General features: G+C 42.5%; 1 protein-coding gene and 1 pseudogene across 1 annotated transcript; both read right to left on the reverse strand.

Moving 5' to 3' along the window:
• Nucleotides 1-11,900: 11,900 nt before the first annotated feature.
• LOC110288155 (MLV-related proviral Env polyprotein pseudogene) lies at nt 11,901-13,494 on the reverse strand (annotated as a pseudogene).
• A 192-nt stretch (nt 13,495-13,686) lies between these two features.
• Nucleotides 13,687-19,458, reverse strand: LOC110288225 (uncharacterized). The gene is given in 6 exon segments (XM_085837811.1): nt 13,687-14,030; nt 14,344-14,421; nt 14,424-17,052; nt 17,055-18,395; nt 18,522-18,655; nt 19,278-19,458. Coding segments are annotated over 6 exon segments (4,707 nt in total).
• Between the last annotated feature and the right edge of the window lie 1,264 nt (nt 19,459-20,722).

Here is a 20,722-nt window from a genome sequence, read left to right on the forward strand (position 1 = left end):
AAATGTGATAAACAGTTTTATGCAGTAGCTGGATATAATATTAAATCAAAAAAAAATCAGTGGCCTTTCTCTACACAAAAATAAACAGGCTGAGAATAAATTAGGGAGACAGCACCCTTCACAGTAGTCCTAAATAATATAAAATATCTGGGTGTGAATATAACTAAGGAAGGGAAAGATCTGTATGATACAAACTTCAAGTCTCTGAAGAAAGAAATTGAAGAAGATTTCAGAAGAAAGATCTCCCATGCTCATGGATTGGCAGAATTAATATAGAAAAAAATTGCTATCCTGATGAAAGCAATCTACAGCTTCAATGCAATCCCCATAAAAATTCCAATTCAATTGTCCACTGAGTTAGAAATGTCAGTTTGCAAATTCATCTGGAATAACAAAAAACCTAGGATAGCAAAAACTATTCTCAACAATAAAAGAACATATGGTGGAATCACCATGCCTGACCTCAAGCTGTACTATAGAGCAATTGTGATAAAAACTGCATGGTACTGGTACAGTGACAGATAAAGGAATAGAAATAAGATCCAGAAAGGAATCCACACATCTATGGTCACTTGATCTTTGACAAAGGAACTAAACCATCCACTGGAAATCAGACAGCATTTTCAACAAATGGTGCTGGCACAACTGGCAGTTATCATACAGAAGAATGCGAATTGATCCATTTTTATTTCCTTGTAAAAAGCTCAATTCTAAGTGGATCAATGAATTCCACATAAAACCAAAGACACTGAAACTTATAAGGGATACAGTGGGGAAAAGCCTTGAAGATATGGGCACCAGGGAAAAAAAATCCTGAACAGAACATCAGTGGCTTGTGTTGTAATATCGAGAATTAACAAATGGGACCTTATAAAATTACAAAGCTTCTGTAAGGCAAAAGACACTGTCAATAAGACAAAAAGGCCACCAACAGATTGGAAAATGATTTTTACCAATCCTAAATCAGATGGGGGACTAATATCCAATATATACCAAGAACTCAAGAAACTAGACTCCAGAAAATCATATAGCCCTAGTAAAAAATGGGGTACAGAGCTAAACAAAGAATTCTCAACTGAGGAATACTGAATTGCTGAGAAGCACCTGAAAAAATGTTCAACATCCTTAATCATCAGGGAAATGCAAATCAAAACAACAATGAGATTCCACCTCACACCAGTCAGAATGGCTAAGGTCAAAAATTCAGGTGACAGCAGATGCTGGCGAGGATGTGGAGAAAGAGGAACATTCCTCCATTGTTGGTGAGATTGTAATCTGATACAACCACTCTGGAAATCATTCTGGTGGTTCCTCAGAAAATTGGACATGGACAGGTAGATCCAGTAATTCCTCTCTTAGGCATATACCCAGTAGATGTTCCAACCTGTAATAAGGACACATGCTCCACTATGTTCATAACAGCCTTATTTATAATAGCTAGAAGCTGGAAAGAACCCCGATGTCCCTCAACAGAGGAATCGATACAGAAAATGTGGTGCATTTACACAATGGAGTACTACTCAGCTATTAAAAACAATGAATTAATGAAATTCTTAGGCAAATGGATGGTATCTGAAGGATACCATCCTGAGTGAGGTAACCCAATCACAAAAGAACTCACATGATATGCACTCACTGATAAGTGGATATTAGCCCAGAAACTTTAATAATCAATATACAATTTGCCAAACACTTGAAAGTCAAGAAGAAGGAAGATCAAAGTAGATAATTCGTTCTTTCTTAGAATGGGGATCAAAATACCCATGGAAGGAGTTACAGAGACAAAGTTCGGAGCTGAAACAGAAGGAAGGACCATCCAAAGACTGCCTCACCAGGGCATCCATTCCATAAGCAACCACCAAACACTGACACTATTGCATCTTCCAGCAAGATTTTGCTGACAGGACCCTGTTATAGCTGTCTCTTATGAGGCTATGTCAGTTCCTGTCAAATTCAGAATTGGATGATCACAGTCATCTATAGGATGGAACACAGGAACCCCAATGATGGAGCTAGAGAATGTACCCAAGGATGTAAAGGGGTCTGCAACCCTACAGGAGGAACAAGAATATGAAGTACTCAGTACTCCCCAAAACTTGTGTCTCTAGTTGAATATGTATCAGAAGATGACCTTTTAGACCATTAATAGGAGAAGAGGACCTTAGTCATATGAAGATCATATGCCTCAGTACAGGGGAATGCCAGGGCCAGGAAGCAGGAGTGGGTATGTTGTGGACCATGGAGGGAGGAAGTTATAGGGGACATTCGGGATAACATTTGAAATGTAAATGAAGAAAATATCTAATAAAAAAAGAAAGAAAGAAAAGGACCTACTAGCAGCCCCACTATAAAAGAGCTTAATAATCACAGATATAATTTTAGGAATTCTTATAGGATCTTTCTTGAGATTTAAGTCATCAATGTGTTCATCAAATATTACTACAGGACATTACATCATCATGGATCTCTGGAGATCTGTTCTAAAGGGGTGTGCTATATTTAGTAATTGTTATATATGTTTAATAATAACAGGAAAAGCATAGTAATAGCAGGATTCTTTCCTAAAATGAGTCCTTTACAAGCTTGCTTAATAAGGGTGCACCTGTTGCAGATTATATAATAATCTGAAACAGGCGATTTCAGGATGATCACTTTCTAGTTAATAGCTTGTCACATTATGGCCCCTGAAAAAGGATGGTGATTCCCCAAGACATTTTTTTTGGGGGGAGGGGATGAAAGGAGAGGACCAACTCAGTCAGTGTGGCTCTGGATTTTTCATGCATGTGGTGGGCACTTGTACATAGTGCACAAACACACATTTATGCAAATTAAATATAAGAAAACGTTTTAAGAAAAAGTATTAAGCATTCAATTGTACTATCTAAATTAACATCTTTCAGCGTTTCCTTTCACAAGAACTCATCAATATTTTTGACCATTCTCAGACAATGTGAAACCATGTCTTAAGACCTACTGAGCCATATAACATACACACACACACACACACACACACACACACACACACACACATACATATCAACATCCAAGTTTTCTTTTTTTCTTAAATTAGGTATTTTCCTCATTTACATTTCCAATGCTATCCAAAAAGTCCCCAATATAGCCCCCCCACTCCCCTACCCACGCACTCCCACTTTTTGGCCCTGGCATTCCCCTGTACTGGGACATATAAAGTTTGCAAGTCCAATGGGCCTCTCTTTCCAGTGATGGCCGACTAGGCCATCTTTTGATAAATATGCAGCTAGAGTCAAGAGCTCTGGGGTACTGGTCAGTTCATGTCGTTCCACATATAGGGTTCCTGATCCCTTTAGCTGCTTGGGTACTTTCTCTAGCTCCTCCATTGGAGGCCCTGTGATCCATCCAATAGCTGACTGTGAGCATCCACTTGTGTGTTTGCTAGGCCCTGGCATTGTCTCACAAGAGACAATTATATCTGGGTCCTTTCAGCAAAATCTTGCTAGAAAGAACCACTATGCAATGGTGTCAGATTTGGAAGCTGATTATGGGATGGATCCCTGGATATGGCAGTCTTTAGATGATCCATCCTTTTGTCACAGCTCCAAACTTTATCTCTGTAACTCTTTCCATGGGTGTTTTGTTCCCAATTGTAAGAAGGGGCATCATGTCCACACTTTGGTCTTCGTTCTTCTTGAGTTTCATGCGTTTAACAAATTGTATCTTATATCTTGGGTATCCTAAGTTTCTGGGCTAATATCCACTTATCAGTGAGTACATATTGTGTGAGTTCCTTTGTGATTGTGTTACATCACTCGGGATGATGTCCTCCAGGTCCATCCATTTTCCTAGGAATTTCATGAATTCATTCCTTTTAATAGCTGAGTAGTACTCCATTGTGTAAATGTACCACATTTTCTGTATCCATTCCTCTGTTGACGGGCATCTGGGTTCTTTCCACCTTCTGGCTATTATAAATAAGTCTGCTATGAACATAGTGGACCATGTGCCCTTCTTACCAGTTGGAACATCTTCTGGATATATGCCCAGGGGAGGAATTGCTGGATCCTCTCGTTGTATTATGTCTAATTTTCTGAGGAACCCCAAAACTGATTTCCAGAGTGGTTGTACAAGCTTGCAATCAGACCAACAATGAAGGAGTGTTCCTCTTTCTCCACATCCTCGCCACCGTCTGCTGTCACCTGAATTTTTGATCTTAGCCATTGTGATTGGTGTGAGGTGGAATCTCAGGGTTGTTTTGACTTGCATTTCCCTGATGATTAAGGTTGTTGAACATTTTTTCAGGTGCTTCTCTGCCATTCGGTATTCCTCAGGTGAGAATTCTTTGTTCAGTTCTGAGCTCCATTTTTTAATGGGGTTATTTGATTTTCTGGAGTCCACCTTATTGAGTTCTTTATATATATTGGATATTAGTTCCCTATCTGATTAAGGATAGGTAAAGATCCTTTCCCAATCTGTTGGTGGTCTTTTTGTGTTATTGACGGTGTCTTTTGCCTTGCAGAAGCTTTGCAACTTTATGAGGTCCCATTTATCAATTCTTGATCTTACAGCACAAGCCTTTGCTGTTCTATTCAGGAATTTTCCCCCTGTACCCATATCTTCGCAGCTTTTCCCTACTTTCTCCTCTATAACTTTCAGTGTCTCTTGTTTTATGTGGAGTTCCTTAATCCACTTATATTTGACCTTAGTACAAGGAGATAGGAATGGATCAATTCGCATTCTTCTACATGATAACAACCACTTGTGCCAGCACCATTTGTTGAAAATGCTGTCTTTTTTCCACTGGATGGTTTTTGCTCCCTTGTCAAAGATCAAGTGACCATAGGTGTGTGGGTTCATCTCAGGGTCTTCAATTCTGTTCCATTGGTCTACATGTCTGTCGTTATACCAGTACCATGCAGTTTTTATCACAATTGCTCTGTAGCACAACTTTTGGTCAGGCATGGTGATTCCACCAGAGGTTCTTTTATCCTTGAGAAGAGTTTTTGCTATCCTAGGTTTTTTGTTATTCCAGATAAATTTGCAGATTGCTCTTTCTAATTTGTTGAAGAATTGAGGTAGAATTTTGATGAGGATTGCATTGAATCTGTAGATTGCTTTTGGCAAGATAGCCATTTTTACAATGTTGATCCTGCCAATCCATTAGCATGGGAGATCTTTCCATCTTCTGAGATATTCTTTAATTTCTTTCTTCAGAGACTTGAAGTTCTTGTCATACAGATCTTTCACTTCCTTAGTTAGAGTCACGGCAAGGTATATTATATTGTTCCAAGACATTCTTTTATCATTAGGATTTCTTTTTTGCTATCCTGGATTTTTTTTTTCTCTTTCCAGGTTAATTTAACAAATGTTCTTTGTATGTCTTTGAATAATTGTGTTGTGACTTTGATGGGGTTTGCATTTAATCTGTAGATTGCCTTTGGTACTGTGGCCATTTTTACTATGTTAATTCTGCCAGTCCATGAGCCTGAGAGATCTCTCAATTTTCAAAGACCTTCTTCATTTTCTTTCTTGAGAGACTTAAAGTTATTGTCATGCAGGACTTTCAATTGTTTGGTTAGAATTTCCCCCAAGATATTTTATATTATTTGAGGCTATTGTAAAGGGAGTTGTTGCCCTTATTTCTTTTTCAGCTTGTTTGTCATTTGTATACAGGAAGGCTACTGATTTATTTGACTTAATTTTATATCCAGCCACTTTGCTAAAGTTGCTTATTAGCTATAGAAGTTCTCTGGAAGAATTTTTGAGGTCACTTATGTATACTATCATATCATCTGCCAATAGTGATACATTTACTTCTTCTTTGCATTTTGCATCCCCTTGATCTTTTTTTTTTTTTTTTTGTCTTAATGTTCTAGTTAGAACTTCAAATACTATATTGAATAGATATGTGGAGATGGGAAATCCTTGCCTTGTCCCAATTTTAGTAGGTTTACTTCAAGTATCTCCATGTTTATTTTGATATTGGCTGTTGGTTTGTATTAAAGTGCTTTTATTACGTTTATAATCATAACTTGAATTCTTGATCTCTCCAATATGTTTAACGTGAAGTGTAATTGTATTTTGTCAAATCTTTTTCAGTATATAAAGAGATGATCATGTGATTTATTTCTTTGAATTTGTTTAGTAGATTACATTAATGAAATTTTGTATATTGAACCAACCTGGCATCTCTGAAATTAACTCTACTTGATGTTGAATGGTGGTTTTGACATGTGCTTGTATTCTGTTTACAGAAAAAAAAGTGAGTATTTTTCCATCAATATTTATAATCAAAACTGGTCTTAAGTTTTCGTTTTTGTTGAATCCTTGTGTGGTTTAGGTATCAGAGTAATTGTGTCTTCATAGAATAAATTAGGTAGTATTCCTTTGTTTCTATTTTATGGAATAGATTGAGGAATATTGTCATTAGGTCTTCTTTGAAGTTCTAGTAGAATTCTACAATAAAGCCTTCTGGCCATGTGCTTTTTTTGGTTCAGAGGTTTTTAATGATTTCTTAGGGGATATGGGCATATTTAGAAAGTTTACCTGCTCTTGCTTTAACTTAGGTATATGGCATCTGTCTAGAAATCTATTTCATCTATGATTTCTAGTTTTGTTGATTACAGGCTATTGTAGTAGGATCTGATGATTTATTTTTAATTTCTTCTATTTCTGTTCTTATGTCTCCTTTTTCATTTGTGATTTTGTTAATTCAGTAACTGCCTCTAGGCCCTTTATTTAGTCTTGGTAGGGGTTTTTCTATCTTGTTGATTCATTCAAAGAACCAGCTTTTGGTATTGCTGATTCTTTGTATTGTTTTCTTTGTTTCTATTTTGTTGGTTTTTGCCAAGATTATGACTATCTTCTGCCTTCTAATCCTCTAGAGTTCCATGTGTGAGGTTAAGTTTCTAGTGTAGGATCTCTCCCATTTCTTTAGGAGGGAACTTAGTGCCATGAAGTTTCCTCTTAGCACTGATTTCATTGTGTACCATAATATGTTGTGTTATCATCTTCACTGAATTCCAGGAGATCTTTAAATTCTTTCTTTATTTCTTCCCTGACCAAGTTTTAATAGAGTAGAGAGTTGTTCAGTTTCCATGTATGTGTGGGCTTTCTGTTTTGCTGTTATTGAAGACCAGCCTTAGTCCATGATGATCTGATAGGATGCATAGGATTATTATCGACTTTTGGAATTGGTTGAGGCTTGGTTTTTGCCCTAGAATATGTTCAATTTTGGAGAAGGTACCATGAGGTGCAGAGAAGTGCATTCTTTTGTTGTAGGGTGAAATGTTCAGTAGACATCTGTTAAATCCATTTGTTTCATAACCTCCTTCAGTTTCACTGTGTCTTAGTTTAGATTCTGGTTCAGTGACCTGTCCATTAGTGACAGTGGGGTGGTGTTGAAGTCTCCCACTGTTAGGGCCAGCTTGCAACTCTCATGTCTGGGTTCGAGCCTGGGATGCATTTTGAAACTGAAAGAAAAGAGGGAATCTAGGCGGGTAAAGAATGAAATGGAGTCAAGACTGAATTCTGATTAAGACTCAACTTTAAATTTGGCAAACATGCTTTATAAAGAAGAGGGGAGTCCCATTCCCAGTCATGCAAAATTCCTTTTAAGTAGTCAGATCAGCCTTTTAGTAGGAACCCTGGAAAATCACAGTTCAGTGTTAACTCTGGAAGATCTTGGAGAACTGATTCAGCCTCAGGCAGGTGGCGGGTATTGGCATATCAAAGGAGAGGGATGAGAAGCAGCACAGCAGGTGGCTCTGCCTCAGTGGTAGATGGTCTCAGCCAGCCTTGCTAGGCTGGAAGGAGGTAATATTTCCCCCTTTTAAATAATATTAAATAAAACTGGACTGAGGCATAAAAGTCATTTATGCTCTAAAATCCTGTCTGGGAATTATGGTGGCTGGCAGCTCCGTCTGTCTTAGAATCTCAGATCCTCCCGAACTATCCAATTCCGTCATAGGAGGCTACGTGCAGCTAGGTTGTGTAATAATTTTACACAAACATGGCTCTGTGGTGTTTTATCAACAACCATGGCCTTTTGGCATGTACCCCTGTCTTAGATTGGTATGATTCCGTGATCTGGTTGCTCTTCACTGACTGTCAGGTCCTCATTGCACACCATATTCCCAAATCAGACCAAAGCCACAATATGTATTTAGAATTCTTCTTGAGGAACAATAATAATAACTGCCACCTGCGTTGTTGGATGCCAGGTTTTACATCTGTTGCACTCAGGCTGAACTGCATTAACTGACCTGCTTGAAAAACAAAGGTGTGACAGTGAAAGGCAAAAGTATAAAAGCTTCTTTGAAGAAGTCCAGATACTCCATTCAGTTGCAAATTAGCAATGACCAAGCTCAGGCTTTGAGCTCTGGGTGTGGGGGAGCTGGCTTTGAGAATTAGCAGAAAGGCCAGAGATTCTCTGGAATTGGAGGCTGAACTCTAAATTAACTTTACTAGGTAATTAAGAATTTTAGCTATCTTCAATACGAATCTCTAATATTGGAATTATTACTAGACCAGTCTAATATTGAGTTAGAATAACTGTCACAATAAAGAAAAGAGAAAAATCTTTATGACTATATTATAAGACTGATCTTTCTAAGTCAGAATATTCAGTCTCTGATGATCTTTTGGCCATAAAGTTTAAAAGTTTGAAGCAAGGCAGCTTCACTAGTCCAAACTGAAAAAAAAAATGATAAACAAGGATGGGTCGAAAACATGTACCCAATTTAGCTTCCTTGTCACTTCAGTCAGGGCACTGAGCCAACTCACCTGCCAGCTTGTCACATGAATTAGCCATCATGCTTCTGCAGTGTTCTGTGGAGAGAACCTATGTTTTTCCTTTCCCTAATTAGGTAGCTGTTCAGGGTCAAGCCATATGCCAATAAGTAGATACTTTTAAGATACTATAAGGCATTTATTAAGTTCTTTGACATCCAAATTTCAAAATTCTAATATAAAAGTATGATTTAAATAATGTGCATGGGAATGCACTAAAAAATATGCACGGGGATAATTTCCCCCCTTCTTTGTCTTTTAAAAAGTTAAAGTTTCAAAGTTCTGCAATACCTTGTCCTTGAGAATTAATAATTTGTTGACAAACTATCTCAAATACTTGACTGTTATAGTCAGTATTCATGTAACATGGGCAGTGACTAACAGCACTTCCAATTGTTTTTTTAAAGAATGGTTGTAACTAGAAAGCTTGAAAAGTTATTAATAGTCACATGTGCATAATTTATTTATTCATTAACTTAGAAATGAGAGTATTTATTTGCAGCAATTTATTAAGTATAAGTCCTCAACAATTAACACTATTATGTGGAAACAAGTAGTAACTGAGGATGCTAATGGCAAAAAAAATTGACATGCACAATTTTCAAGAATATTAAAATATTATCTTAAATCACAACTATTTTGAATATATAAAGGATGAGGTTATATATCTAACCTATCTTATATGTAGGACTTATAGATTGCCTGAGATAAATCTAGCATGGCATTGTTTTAAGATGTCTAGGCAATCCAGAACAATTTATTAAATGTCTAAAAACAGCCTTCTTAAAAGGATAGCATTTTTTCTTATAAATTGTATATGCATAAACAATTGCAAATTTGAGAATTAATAGCATCCGAGGGACGAACAATCTTAAGCAATTGTGAGCTCTGACGTAAAAATGTTGTCTACAAATTAATTTTTGATTGTTCAGCATTTTAAAACACCATCCACAGCACACAACTAAATTATCTGTGCTGAAGCAGGGGGAAGATCAAAAGAATATTCAAGTAATCTAATTCACATGTACTTTTTCCCATAGAGGGGTTGTTTTTAAACACAATAATTGGGATGCATGCATGCATGCATGAATTTATAGAAGATACAAAAGCATGCATAAAGCCAATTTTTTAACTTACCTTTGGGATATTGATTGTCAATTTTATTTAAAATGATGGTATGCAATAGATTATTAATATTCTGTAATAACCAAATTAAATGCTGTTTGGAACAAGGAACAGACATTTTTTTTTTAATTTTTATTTATTTATTATATACACTGTAGCTGTCTTCAGACATACCAGAAGAGGGCATCAGATCTCATTACGGGTGGTTGTGAGCCACCATGTGGTTGCTGGGATTTGAACTTTGGACCTTTGGAAGAGCAGTCGGGTGCGCTACCCACTGAGCCATCTCACCAGCCCCAGGAACAGACATTTTGTCAGGTCCCTAAGGCACAATTTTTGTTATAGGTTTGCCAAAATACACGAATATATCTTACAATTCTTAATTAGCACCACAGTAGTTTTAATAGATACTTGAAACTGTGCTTTGACGTGAGTACTACCTCAGCCCCGCCCACCTTGTTGCGGCTCCATGGTCTCAGGCATGACACCCACAGGGTACCTTGGGGGGCCAGTTTGCCCTAAGTCCTCCTTGTCCCTGGCCACCTGCCACCCTGGCATGTGGAGTCACTCTGAAAAGGACTCTGGATTTTAACCCGCTGTTGAGCCCCATATCTCTGAAACAGAGGTGGTGCGTCCCCACCGTGCCTGCTGCAGCGATGTCAAGTGGCAGCTCCTTGGTCCTGGCACTGGCAGCAGAGGCCACAGCCACTTCTGTCACAGCTGCAGCTACCTCGGCCTTCCTCTCAGGCTAGGAAACCCAAGTTAGGGTGGTGGAGCACCCCGAGCCTTTATGGGAAAAATATGGATACCCCAGCGGAGACAGGCAGAGGCTCATGGGCCAATGACAGGCAAGGCTCTCCCCCCTGAGTTGGCTACAAGGCTGCCCGCTTTTTGGCTCCTTCTCCCATCACCATGCCCAGGGAAATCTGTGCGCCCAAGGGCCCCACCTCACAGCTGCCAGCATTCGCTGGCCCAGAGCCAGAGAATACAGAAATTAAAGAGGGTAGGAAGTCAGAGCAGGCAAAATATTTAGAAGTTACCTGACTCGAAACAGAGGAATGGTATTAACAGGAACCTGATCAATGTTTACAGTAAGGATAAAGCAGCTCTGCCTAGGGTTAGCTTAATGACACCTAAGTTTTTTAGCAAAATTCCCTTGAGAGGCATTAGCTAATAAAATATTTTCTACTTAGAAAACAATATACACTGAAAGATTCAAACCCTTGGCTTCTTGAATAGAAGCAGAATTGATAAAAATTCCTCACATAATGTAGACCTATATTTAGCCATACCTAGAGGCAAAATATTCCAGTAATTACAAATTCACTAGAAGCAAAATCTTTACAATTATTAAGATGCAAAGGAAAAAAAAACTTTTGGATCTATAATAACTATATAAAAAGTAGGCAAGCTAGATTGTAATGCCTTTATAAATTCTACAGTGTGATTGACCCTTTATAAACTATAAATTTGAACTTTATTAAAACAACATCTAGCTAGATCTGCAAGGTGCTCTTTTAGCTAAAAGAAGATTTCCCCTGGAGGGAAGCTTCCAGAGCTTCCCCAGGCACCGTTTGCAAGACAAAAGAAAGTCACACAAACCATGCAGAAGCTGCTCTGAGCTTAGTTCCTCTTGTCATGAGGACAGATTTTAGAATTACTAAGTTTCTTTTGCAACATTAGATTATAACTATAACTTTGGGAAAGCAAAACCCACTTTCTAAACAATTTATCATCTTTAGAATCAATATTAGAAGCATTACTATCATATTACGAAGTTTGGCTTCCAGTTTATACCTATGAATACATGACAGTGCAATCTTTAATGCTTCATTAAAGAGTCATTGCTTTAAATCTTATCTTAATTCTACTTTCTAGGATAAGAATCACATTAAATATTATCTCAGAAGTATCTTAGGAGGCCCAGTTTTTTGACCTGCTTATGTCACGTGTTTGAAAAACTCTAGAGTTGCCAATTTAAGGCTAACCCTCTGTTATCAATGTAACAATTATTTAATTATGCAGGGACCAAAGATCAGAATTAGACATATGAAAATAACGGGTCCAGCTAGGGCAGAAAATAAGGATGTCATCCACGGTGACCGAGAATACCATGACTCTAACCATCCCTGTTGTGCCTCTCGTTCTTGCTTTCGCCGTTCGAGTCTTTCCCTCAGCTTTTGCATCGAGTCCCTGACTATCCCAGTGTGATCTGCATAAAAACAGCATTCTTCTTTCAGGTCTGCACACAATCCTCCCTCTTTTAGGAAGAGCAGATCAAGACCTCTCCTATTCTGTAACACTACTTCTGATAGTGAGGATAAAGATTTTTCCAAAGCATCAATTGACTTTTCTAACATCTCTAGATCTTCGTTAACAACATCTCTTAAGGATTGGATCCCTTGTCTCCCTTCAATTAAGGCTGATACTCCCGTCCCCACTCCTATTGCCATCCCAATGCCCAAAAAGGTGGCTAAGGTTAAAGTAACAGGTTCCCTCTTAAATCTTGTACCAGCGTACATTTCTTCTAGGTTAGATGTAGAATGATAATACACTTGAGGTAACAGTTGGATCATAACACAGAAATCATGGGAAGATTTAAAAACCTTAGTTGATACACAAGGGGTAAGTCCTGAATTACAGGCCCACCAGCCAACTGGAGATGGCACAAGATAATAATTAGTTTCTGCTCTGGATACAGATTGAATTCGGCCACACAGATGTTTGTGGGTAGGAGGGGGGGTACCTATACAGAGACCTAGGTTTCGTGCCGATACCTCAGTCAGAGTCAATTTCTGCCCTGTCCCCCATGAGCAGGAGGCATGGCTGCTAGTTTTATTGAAATCTCCATCAAAAGCAATTCCTTCATAATAAGGGGGGCCCGAGGACAAGCATAGCCAGCAGTCCTCAGTGGCATCTGGATTTGTTCTATTGAGGGCATAGAAAGCTCCTCTCACTAAATTAAACAGTCTCTGTCCCGTCAAAGGGTTTGTTGGGGCCACAGTTAGGGGGTTTTGTAAGGCAGCAGTGGGAGTGAGAGTGGCAGTATAAGAGGGGTCCATGGGCAGGGCGGGCATTTGAGTCGGGGATTTGGATTTGGCTGGGGGGCCCTGTTCCATAAGGACCTTGTTGGGCCCTATGGGTGCCACTGCTGGGTCTCCCACTGTCAGTCTGATCTTAAATATGAACCCAGGGTCTGTTGATGGAGCATATACTCGCCAGCCCCACCTATTTCCCTTAAGCCAAATCTGACGATCTTGTCTCCCTTTCTCGGTGAATTTTATAAGTAGGGGGTTGCAGTATTTACCTTTGCATGGTTCTGGGGGGCTGTTTTTAAAAGCATACCCATTCTCTGTATACTTAGAAGGGTCCCTTTCTTCTTTGTTTGACCCATCATGGCCACTACCCCGTTTTACCGTGATTAGATCCCAGGCAGAGGAAGGATTCCAGTAGGCGTCTCCTGTTGTTTCGCATCCCCATTTACCGCAAAAAAACTTGATGCCCCTCCACACTCCTGTCGAAGCCTGCTCTGACCCTGACCAGGGCAAACATAGAAATCTGCGGCTCTAAGATTAGCTCGATAGAACTGCCCCGAACATCCATACGTGCTCCCTATCCCGTTTGGGACACACTGCTCTTCAGGGGGTGGGTTACTAAGATCGGTATGATCAGGGAGGTCCCAAGTGAGAGATCCTGCCGCTAACTTACAGATGTCGGGTGTGAGATCAGGCCACCCACACAATGTTCCCCTCTTCATTAAGCACCTCCCAAGATTGCTGAATTGGAGTGTGAGGGTTAAAGTCTGGTGGGGCCACCCCTGCGCAGCAGGCTTAGCTTAAGAGGATTAGCAGTTCTTTCCAAAGTCCACTCATCTGGGTCAGTCTCTGGGGGAGCCTTCTTGACATGGGACGCATGAACCCAGGCAGGGATTTCTTCTACTTTGACGGCAGTGGGTGTTGTCAGCAGCACCAGGTAGGGTCCTTTCCACCGTGGCTCAAGGTTCCCTGCTCGATGTCTCCTCACCAGGACAGCGTCTCCCACTTCGAACTGGTGCGGCACCTGAATATCACCAGTGACATAGGTTTCTTTTAATTGTTCCCAGACTTCTTTCCTCACTGTTTCAAGAGCTTTGAGACGGGCTAAAAGGCAAGTAGAAGGAACAAAGGAAATGTCTGGGCAAGTCTTACTTTCTACTGTCATATAGATGGGCGGGGGCGCCCCATTTAATAATTCAAAAGGTGTTAGACCTAGGGCTCCAGGAGTGTTTCGGACCCAGAATAGAGCACAAGGGAGAAGGGCTGTCCAATCATTCTCGCCAGGCTCTAATGCTAATTTGGTTAAGGTCTCCTTGAGAGTTCTATTCATCCTCTCTACCTGTCCTGAACTTTGGGGTCTGTAGGCACAATGTAATTTCCAATTTGTCCCCAACTGTCTGGCCAATCCCTGGCTTACCTGAGAGACGAAGGCAGGCCAATTGTCTGACCCGATTACCTTGGGTACTCCAAAGCGAGGAAGAATTTCTTCAAGTATCTTCTTGGCTACTACAGTAGCTGTTTCTTTCTTGGTGGGGAATGCTTCAACCCACCCTGAAAAGGTATCTATAAAGACTAACAGATACTTATTTCCATATCGGGCTGGCTTTACCTCTGTATATTCGACTTCCCAATAGGTCCCCGGTCTATCCCCCCTTAGACGTTTTTTACCATAGAGCTTCCTGGATCCGGCATTGGTGAGTGCACAGGCTCGACAATTTCTCACTAAACCCTCTGCAGCCTGTTGTAGTCCAGGGATGCGATAAGGGGACCTACTGACCAGCCTTATCATCTTTTTAACTCCTAAGTGAGTCAGACGATGAATGTCAGCTAAATATTTTAGCCCCTCTTCTTCTGTGAGAACTCTTTTCTCAGTCCTCCCTTCAACCATCTGGGACGCGTTTTTGATCACCAAAGTCATTGGCCCCTGGGCTGCCTCCTTAGCCACTTGGTCTGCCATCTGGTTTCCTCTCTCTATTGGTCCAGTTCCTTTTTGATGTCCTGGGCAGTGGATGATCGCCACCTTGAGAGGCAGGTGGACAGCCTCTAGCAGGCTAAGAATCTCTTCTGTGTTTTTGATGTCTCTCCCTGCAGAAGTTAACAGGCCACGCTGTCTGTAGATTGCCCCATGGACATGAGCCATAGCAAAAGCATATCGGCTATCCCTGTAGATGTTGATAACCTTGCCCTCAGCCAGTCTCAAAGCTTGTGTCAAAGCAATAAGCTCAGCTTTTAGGGCTGATGTTCCTTCAGGCAAACTGCTGGACCATATAACAGATTTTCCATCTACTACCGTTGCCCCTGCTTTGCGCTTACCTTCCACCACGAAGCTACTTCTGTCAGTGTACCAAGTCACTGCTCCAGGCCATGGCTGATTTGTGAGGTCTGGTCGAGTTCCAGTTTCTTCTGCCAATATTTCTTCACAGTTGTGCACTGGAGTCTCGTCAATTTCGGGTAACAAGGTGGCAGGGTTGAGAGAGGTAGGAGCGGTGAAAGTCACTCGCTCAGTGAGGAGCAGGCTCTGATAGTGGGTCATTCGAGCGTTGGTCATCCATCGGTCCTGCGGCTGCCTGATAATGCTCTCAAGGGAGTGTGGAGCCACCACAGTGACATTTTGGCCCATGGTTAGTTTATCAGCATCCTTTACCATCACTGCTGTAGCCGCTACTACACGCAGGAAAGAAGGCCATCCGCTAGCCACAGGGTCCAGCTTCTTTGATAGATAAGCCATGGAACACTTCCAGGGCCCCAGAGTCTGAGTGAAGACCCCTCGTGCTATTCCGTTTCTTTCATCGATGTATAGGGTAAACGGCTTATTTAAATTTGGCAGTGCCAGGGCAGGGGCCTGAAGCAAAGCCTTTTTCAGAATCTCAAAAGCCGACTGATGGTCTTGGGTCCAGGTAAATTCCCCTTTTTCTTTCATCAGGGGGTACAAAGGGGCTGCTAGGGTGGCAAATCCCAGTACCCACAGTCTGCAGAATCCTGCTGTTCCCAGGAACTCTCTTACCTGACGGGGAGTGGTGGGAGTTGGAATCCGCATCACTGTTTGTTTTCTGGCATCAGTCAGCCATTGTTGTCCATCTTTTAGGACGTTTCCCAGATAGGTCACCTGGGTCCTGCATAGCTGCCCCTTCTTAGCTGAGGCTCGATACCCCAACTCACCTAACTCGACCAGGAGATTCCGAGTTCCCAGTTCGCACTCCTCTCGTGTCCCTGCAGCTAGCAAAAGGTCATCTGCATATTACACAAGAGTCACTTGTGGATTATTGACTCGGAAAGAGGCCAAGTCTCAGTGTAAGGCTTCATCAAACAGAGTGGGCGAATTTTTGAACCCTTGGGGCAGCCTTGTCCAGGTGAGCTGTCCCGCCCTTCCACTCTCCGGATCTCGCCACTCAAAGGCGAACACTGGCTGGCTATTGGGATGCAATCTTAGACAGAAGAAGGCATCTTTAAGATCTAAAACAGTGTACCAAGTTCGTTCAGGTGGCAAGGTACTAAGCAGGCTATAAGGGTTGGACACTATAGGGTGAATGTCTTGTACTCTTTTGTTTACCTCTCTAAGGTCTTGGACTGGGAGGTAGTCGTTTGTTCCTGGCTTCTTTACCAGGAGCAGTGGGGTATTCCAAGGGGATTTGCAGGGAACTAGGATCCCCTGCTGAAGTAATCTGGTGATATGAGGACTTATACCTTCTCGTGCCTCTTTGCTCATAGGGTACTGGCGAACACCAATGGGGGTGGCCCCCGACTTAAGCTCGATCACTACCGGGGGAACTTGTCTTGCCAACCCCATTCCTCCTGTCTCGGCCCATGCCTGGAGAAATTGATCAAGCCAGTCCTGTAGCCCCTCAGGGGGTTTTGACTTGCTTTGATAAATCCGGTATTCTTCTCCCAGTTGCAGAGATAGTTCTAAAGTTTGAGGCTGTTCTATTCCCCATGACACTATCGGCCCAGGAGGGGAAAAGGTTATTTGTGCCTTCAATTTAGTCAATAAGCCTCTTCCTAGCAGGGGCGCAGGGCACTCCGGAATGACCAGGAACGAGTGAGTCACCTGATTCTGGCCTAGGTTTACTGTCCTGGTCATAGTCCATGGGTATGACTTTTGTCCTGTGGCTCCAATTACTAAGGTTTTCTCATTTTTTTTTTAAACTTTCCTAGCAGGGTTTTAAGCACTGAAAACTCTGCGCCTGTATCTACCAGAAAATTTATAGGGGTCCCCTCCACTTCTAGGGTTACCCTAGGCTCGGGGAGGGGTACCGAGTCCCGTCTCCCCTAGTCTTCACCTTCTCTGAGAGACAATACTTGTGTCCCTTGCTTCTTTTTAGGACACTCTCTGGCCCAGTGGCCTTTCTCCTTGCAGTATGCACACTGATCTTTTTCTAGGCGCAGTCGGTCTTTTTTGGGTCTCCTTGGCCCCTGCCTTTTCTCATCTCTCAGGTCCCCTGTCTGTCTAGTCCTATCCCTTTCTCTATTTACCACTGTGGCCAGAATTCGAGTCAGAGCTCTCTCCTGTCTCCTGTCTCTCTTATCTTCATCTTCTTTTCTCTCCTTCTTTTCTCTCTCTAACTTTTCCTCCTCTGTTTCTCTCTTGTGATACACTTTCTCTGCCTCCCTAACCACATCCCTTATAGTATAATCTTGCAATCCTTCAATCCGCTGCAGGTTCCTTCTAATATCAGGAGCTGACTGCCCTATGTAGTCCATAATCACTGAAGCCCGCTGCCCCTCTGTCGTAGGGTCGAACGGGGTATACCTCCTATAAGCCTCCATGAGTCTTTCTAAAAAAACTGAGGGGGGCTCAGCTGGCCCCTGCATAACTTCTCTTACCTTAGCCAAATTTGTGGGCCTTCGAGCAGCTCCTCTGAGACCCGCAACTAGTGCCCTTCGGTAATTGGACAGCCGTTCCCTACCTTGTGCTGTGTTATAATCCCATTGGAGGCGAGTTAAGGGAAATCCTTCGTCTATCTCGACCGAGGTCTGGACCGGCCATCCAGCTCCATCTCGGACGTTCTTCCATGCCTCGAGGAGAATTCTCTCTCTCTCCTTGGTGGTAAACAGGGTTTGTAGGAGCTGCTGGCAGTCATCCCAGGTGGGCTGGTGTGAGTACATCAGAGACTCTATCAACCCTGTAAGCCCTATAGGATTATCTGAGAAAGAAGGATGGTTTACTTTCCAGTTGTAAAGGTCAGAGGAAGAAAATGGCCAATATTGCAGAAGCTGTAGGTCATTCTGGCCGGAAGGGGGAGCTCCAACAGCTCTAAGTGGAAGCGCCACCGTAGAATCGGCTGGCCCCTCTGAGAGCACTCCCCGCTGGCTTTTCGTTCCTGCTGAGGGACCTCCCTCCCCACTCCCTAGACTCAAAGGTGGAGCCGCCAGAGCCGAGGGCTGGGCTGCGTGTGGAGCTGGGAAAGGGTGCAGGTTGGAGGACTGGGGTATAAGGCGGTGGTAGAGAGTCGGACCATTCCGGAGGTTCCTCTATCTCCGGATAGATTTTAGAAACAGCCGCTGGTTGTGGTGGGGTGGATTTTTTGCTGGCTCCTTCAGGTAGTATTTTTAATTTTTCTTTCTCAGCATTCTCTCGAACCATCAGAACCTTGGTACCATCCAGGTACCAAGGTTGGAAGAAATGGGCGTAGGGGTGGAAGAAATGGGCGAACCCAGGCAGGCGGGAATCGCGCTAAATCTTCCCACAGTGTGATATACGGCTGCTGATCTGGAAACGATCCGGAGCCTTCCTGAAAGACAACGGTCTTTACGGCCCTAATGGTGGGGAGGTGAAACGTCCCTTCCTGAGGCCAACCCACTCCGAAGGTGGGCCATGCCGAGGTGCAGTAAGACTGCCAGGGTTTCTTTTTAACTACTACTGATAAGTTTTGTTCTCTTGCCCTAACGTCCGTCCAATGGTCCTCAGTCAAAGATAACGGGGTTGAGATAGTCTGTCCCATAACAAAAAACAGAAACAGAGACAAAACGAAGACAGAGACAAGGGACACGAGAACGTCCAAGCACACTCGTTCCTGCCTGGACTTGTACAACCAGCCAAACGCTACCTCTGACGGGGTGGGATTCCACGTCCACTCCCGCTCTGGCAGAAAGAGCACTTTATCTCTCTCACTTTGCCAAAGGACAGCCGGGTCTTCCCGACTGTCTCTGACCCTGGGCACTTCTTCCTCCAGGATCGCCCTAAAAACGTCTCCCCAGGGCTGCAGCTTTGCGGCTCAGGACGTCTCCTTCCGCACGCACACACACTGGATCCTCACAGATCTCAGCGGCAGCTGCCAGAATACTAGAACTGGAAAATGGAGACACAGATTCAGCGGCACCACACTCAGACACACCAAACTCACACAGACGTACCTCCAAGGGGTATTCTTGGGGTTCTGGGTGACACCAAAATCCCGGACGAGCCCCCACGATGTAGGGCCCCAAATCTAGGGACCCCCACTCTAGTCCAGGGACAGGGAGCACCCATGAACACAAGAATCCTCTCTTGTTGCAAGACACACGAGGCTTTATTGGCAGAGCTCTTGGTCGACATGTACCTCACACAGGAGGCAGGGGAATCGACCCCAAGGCTTGGGAGTTAGGGGTTTTTAAAGAAGCAAAGAGTTAGGAATACAAAGAATTTTGACAAAGGCATGGGATTGATTCATTAACAGAAAGATTACAATTCAGCAAAAGGGGCATCAGAGCTTTGTTCTGGTGGGCTTGGGGCTTATCTTTGTACCCGGCGCCAAGGGGTAATAGAAGGGAGGTTCTGGCCAGATGGTGTGGACTAGATAAGATGACCCTGCCTGTCTTCGGATTGAGGGGAGATTCTGGCCAGATGGTGTTAGCTTAGATAATGTAGCCCCATTTGTCCTTGAATACCTTTTCATCTTTACGGCCAAGATGTTTTTAGGAATGCCTTAACAACAGCCCTGCCCTGGCATGCCTGGGGGCTATTCTGCTTTGTTCTCAGTCCCAGATCAGGGCTGTGGAATCCTAAACAAGTCACAATATTCCATCTTCCTTCAATAACAATAACTTATGAGCTGATTGTGAAGACACACAGAGCACATTATCAGTAAAAAAAAAAAAAAAAAGAAGCAGTTACACTTAAACCAATCAGAGAATATTAATCTTTTCTAGCTATAATTATAAAATAAAAGACACTTTGTAATCAGATAAACACAATAATCACGAATGCAGAGAATTTTCTTAGGATAAAACCATCTATCAGCTTTTTTGCCCCAATACCATGAGGTTGCAGACTCTCTTTTTTCTTTTAAAGAACAGTTTGTTTGTTTTTTTTTCCCCGCAGGGGCCCTCCTGCTGTGTGCCTGTTCTTGGCTAAAGCCTGTGGCCCCTCTAGGCTTTCCTATACCAGCAGAGAAAGTTTTAGTCATCTTTTATCTTCCAACATGAAAACACAGAACATTCATTCATTCAGACTAGACATGAACATACATGTATTGAACATGTGGTGAACAGACTGGTGCACCAGACATTAGACATGACCTTAGACAAAAACACAAAGAGGGCCCAGAACTCGATTGGGCCGTGAGGACAAACCCCAGCCTGGCCCAATTTTCTGTAGCCTTGTCGGAGATCCTAAGCCTGGCTGGAGTTTTGAGACCTGTCTCAGTCACTTCCATATTAGGTGACTCATCAAGACCTGCTTGTCCCTGCCTCTGCATTGCTGTTGCTGATGTAGAGCTTTGCCATTGGCCCTGTCAGTCACTCCATACCCTCCATCATACCTCACCCCATCCTATGTCATCTTACCCCATGAAACATCTCCTCACTATGTTATGAACTTA

Source organism: Mus caroli, unplaced genomic scaffold, assembly GCF_978045245.1.
Source record: "Mus caroli unplaced genomic scaffold, Mus_caroli_1 scaffold_5, whole genome shotgun sequence".
In the NCBI taxonomy this organism is placed as follows: Eukaryota; Metazoa; Chordata; class Mammalia; order Rodentia; family Muridae; genus Mus; species Mus caroli.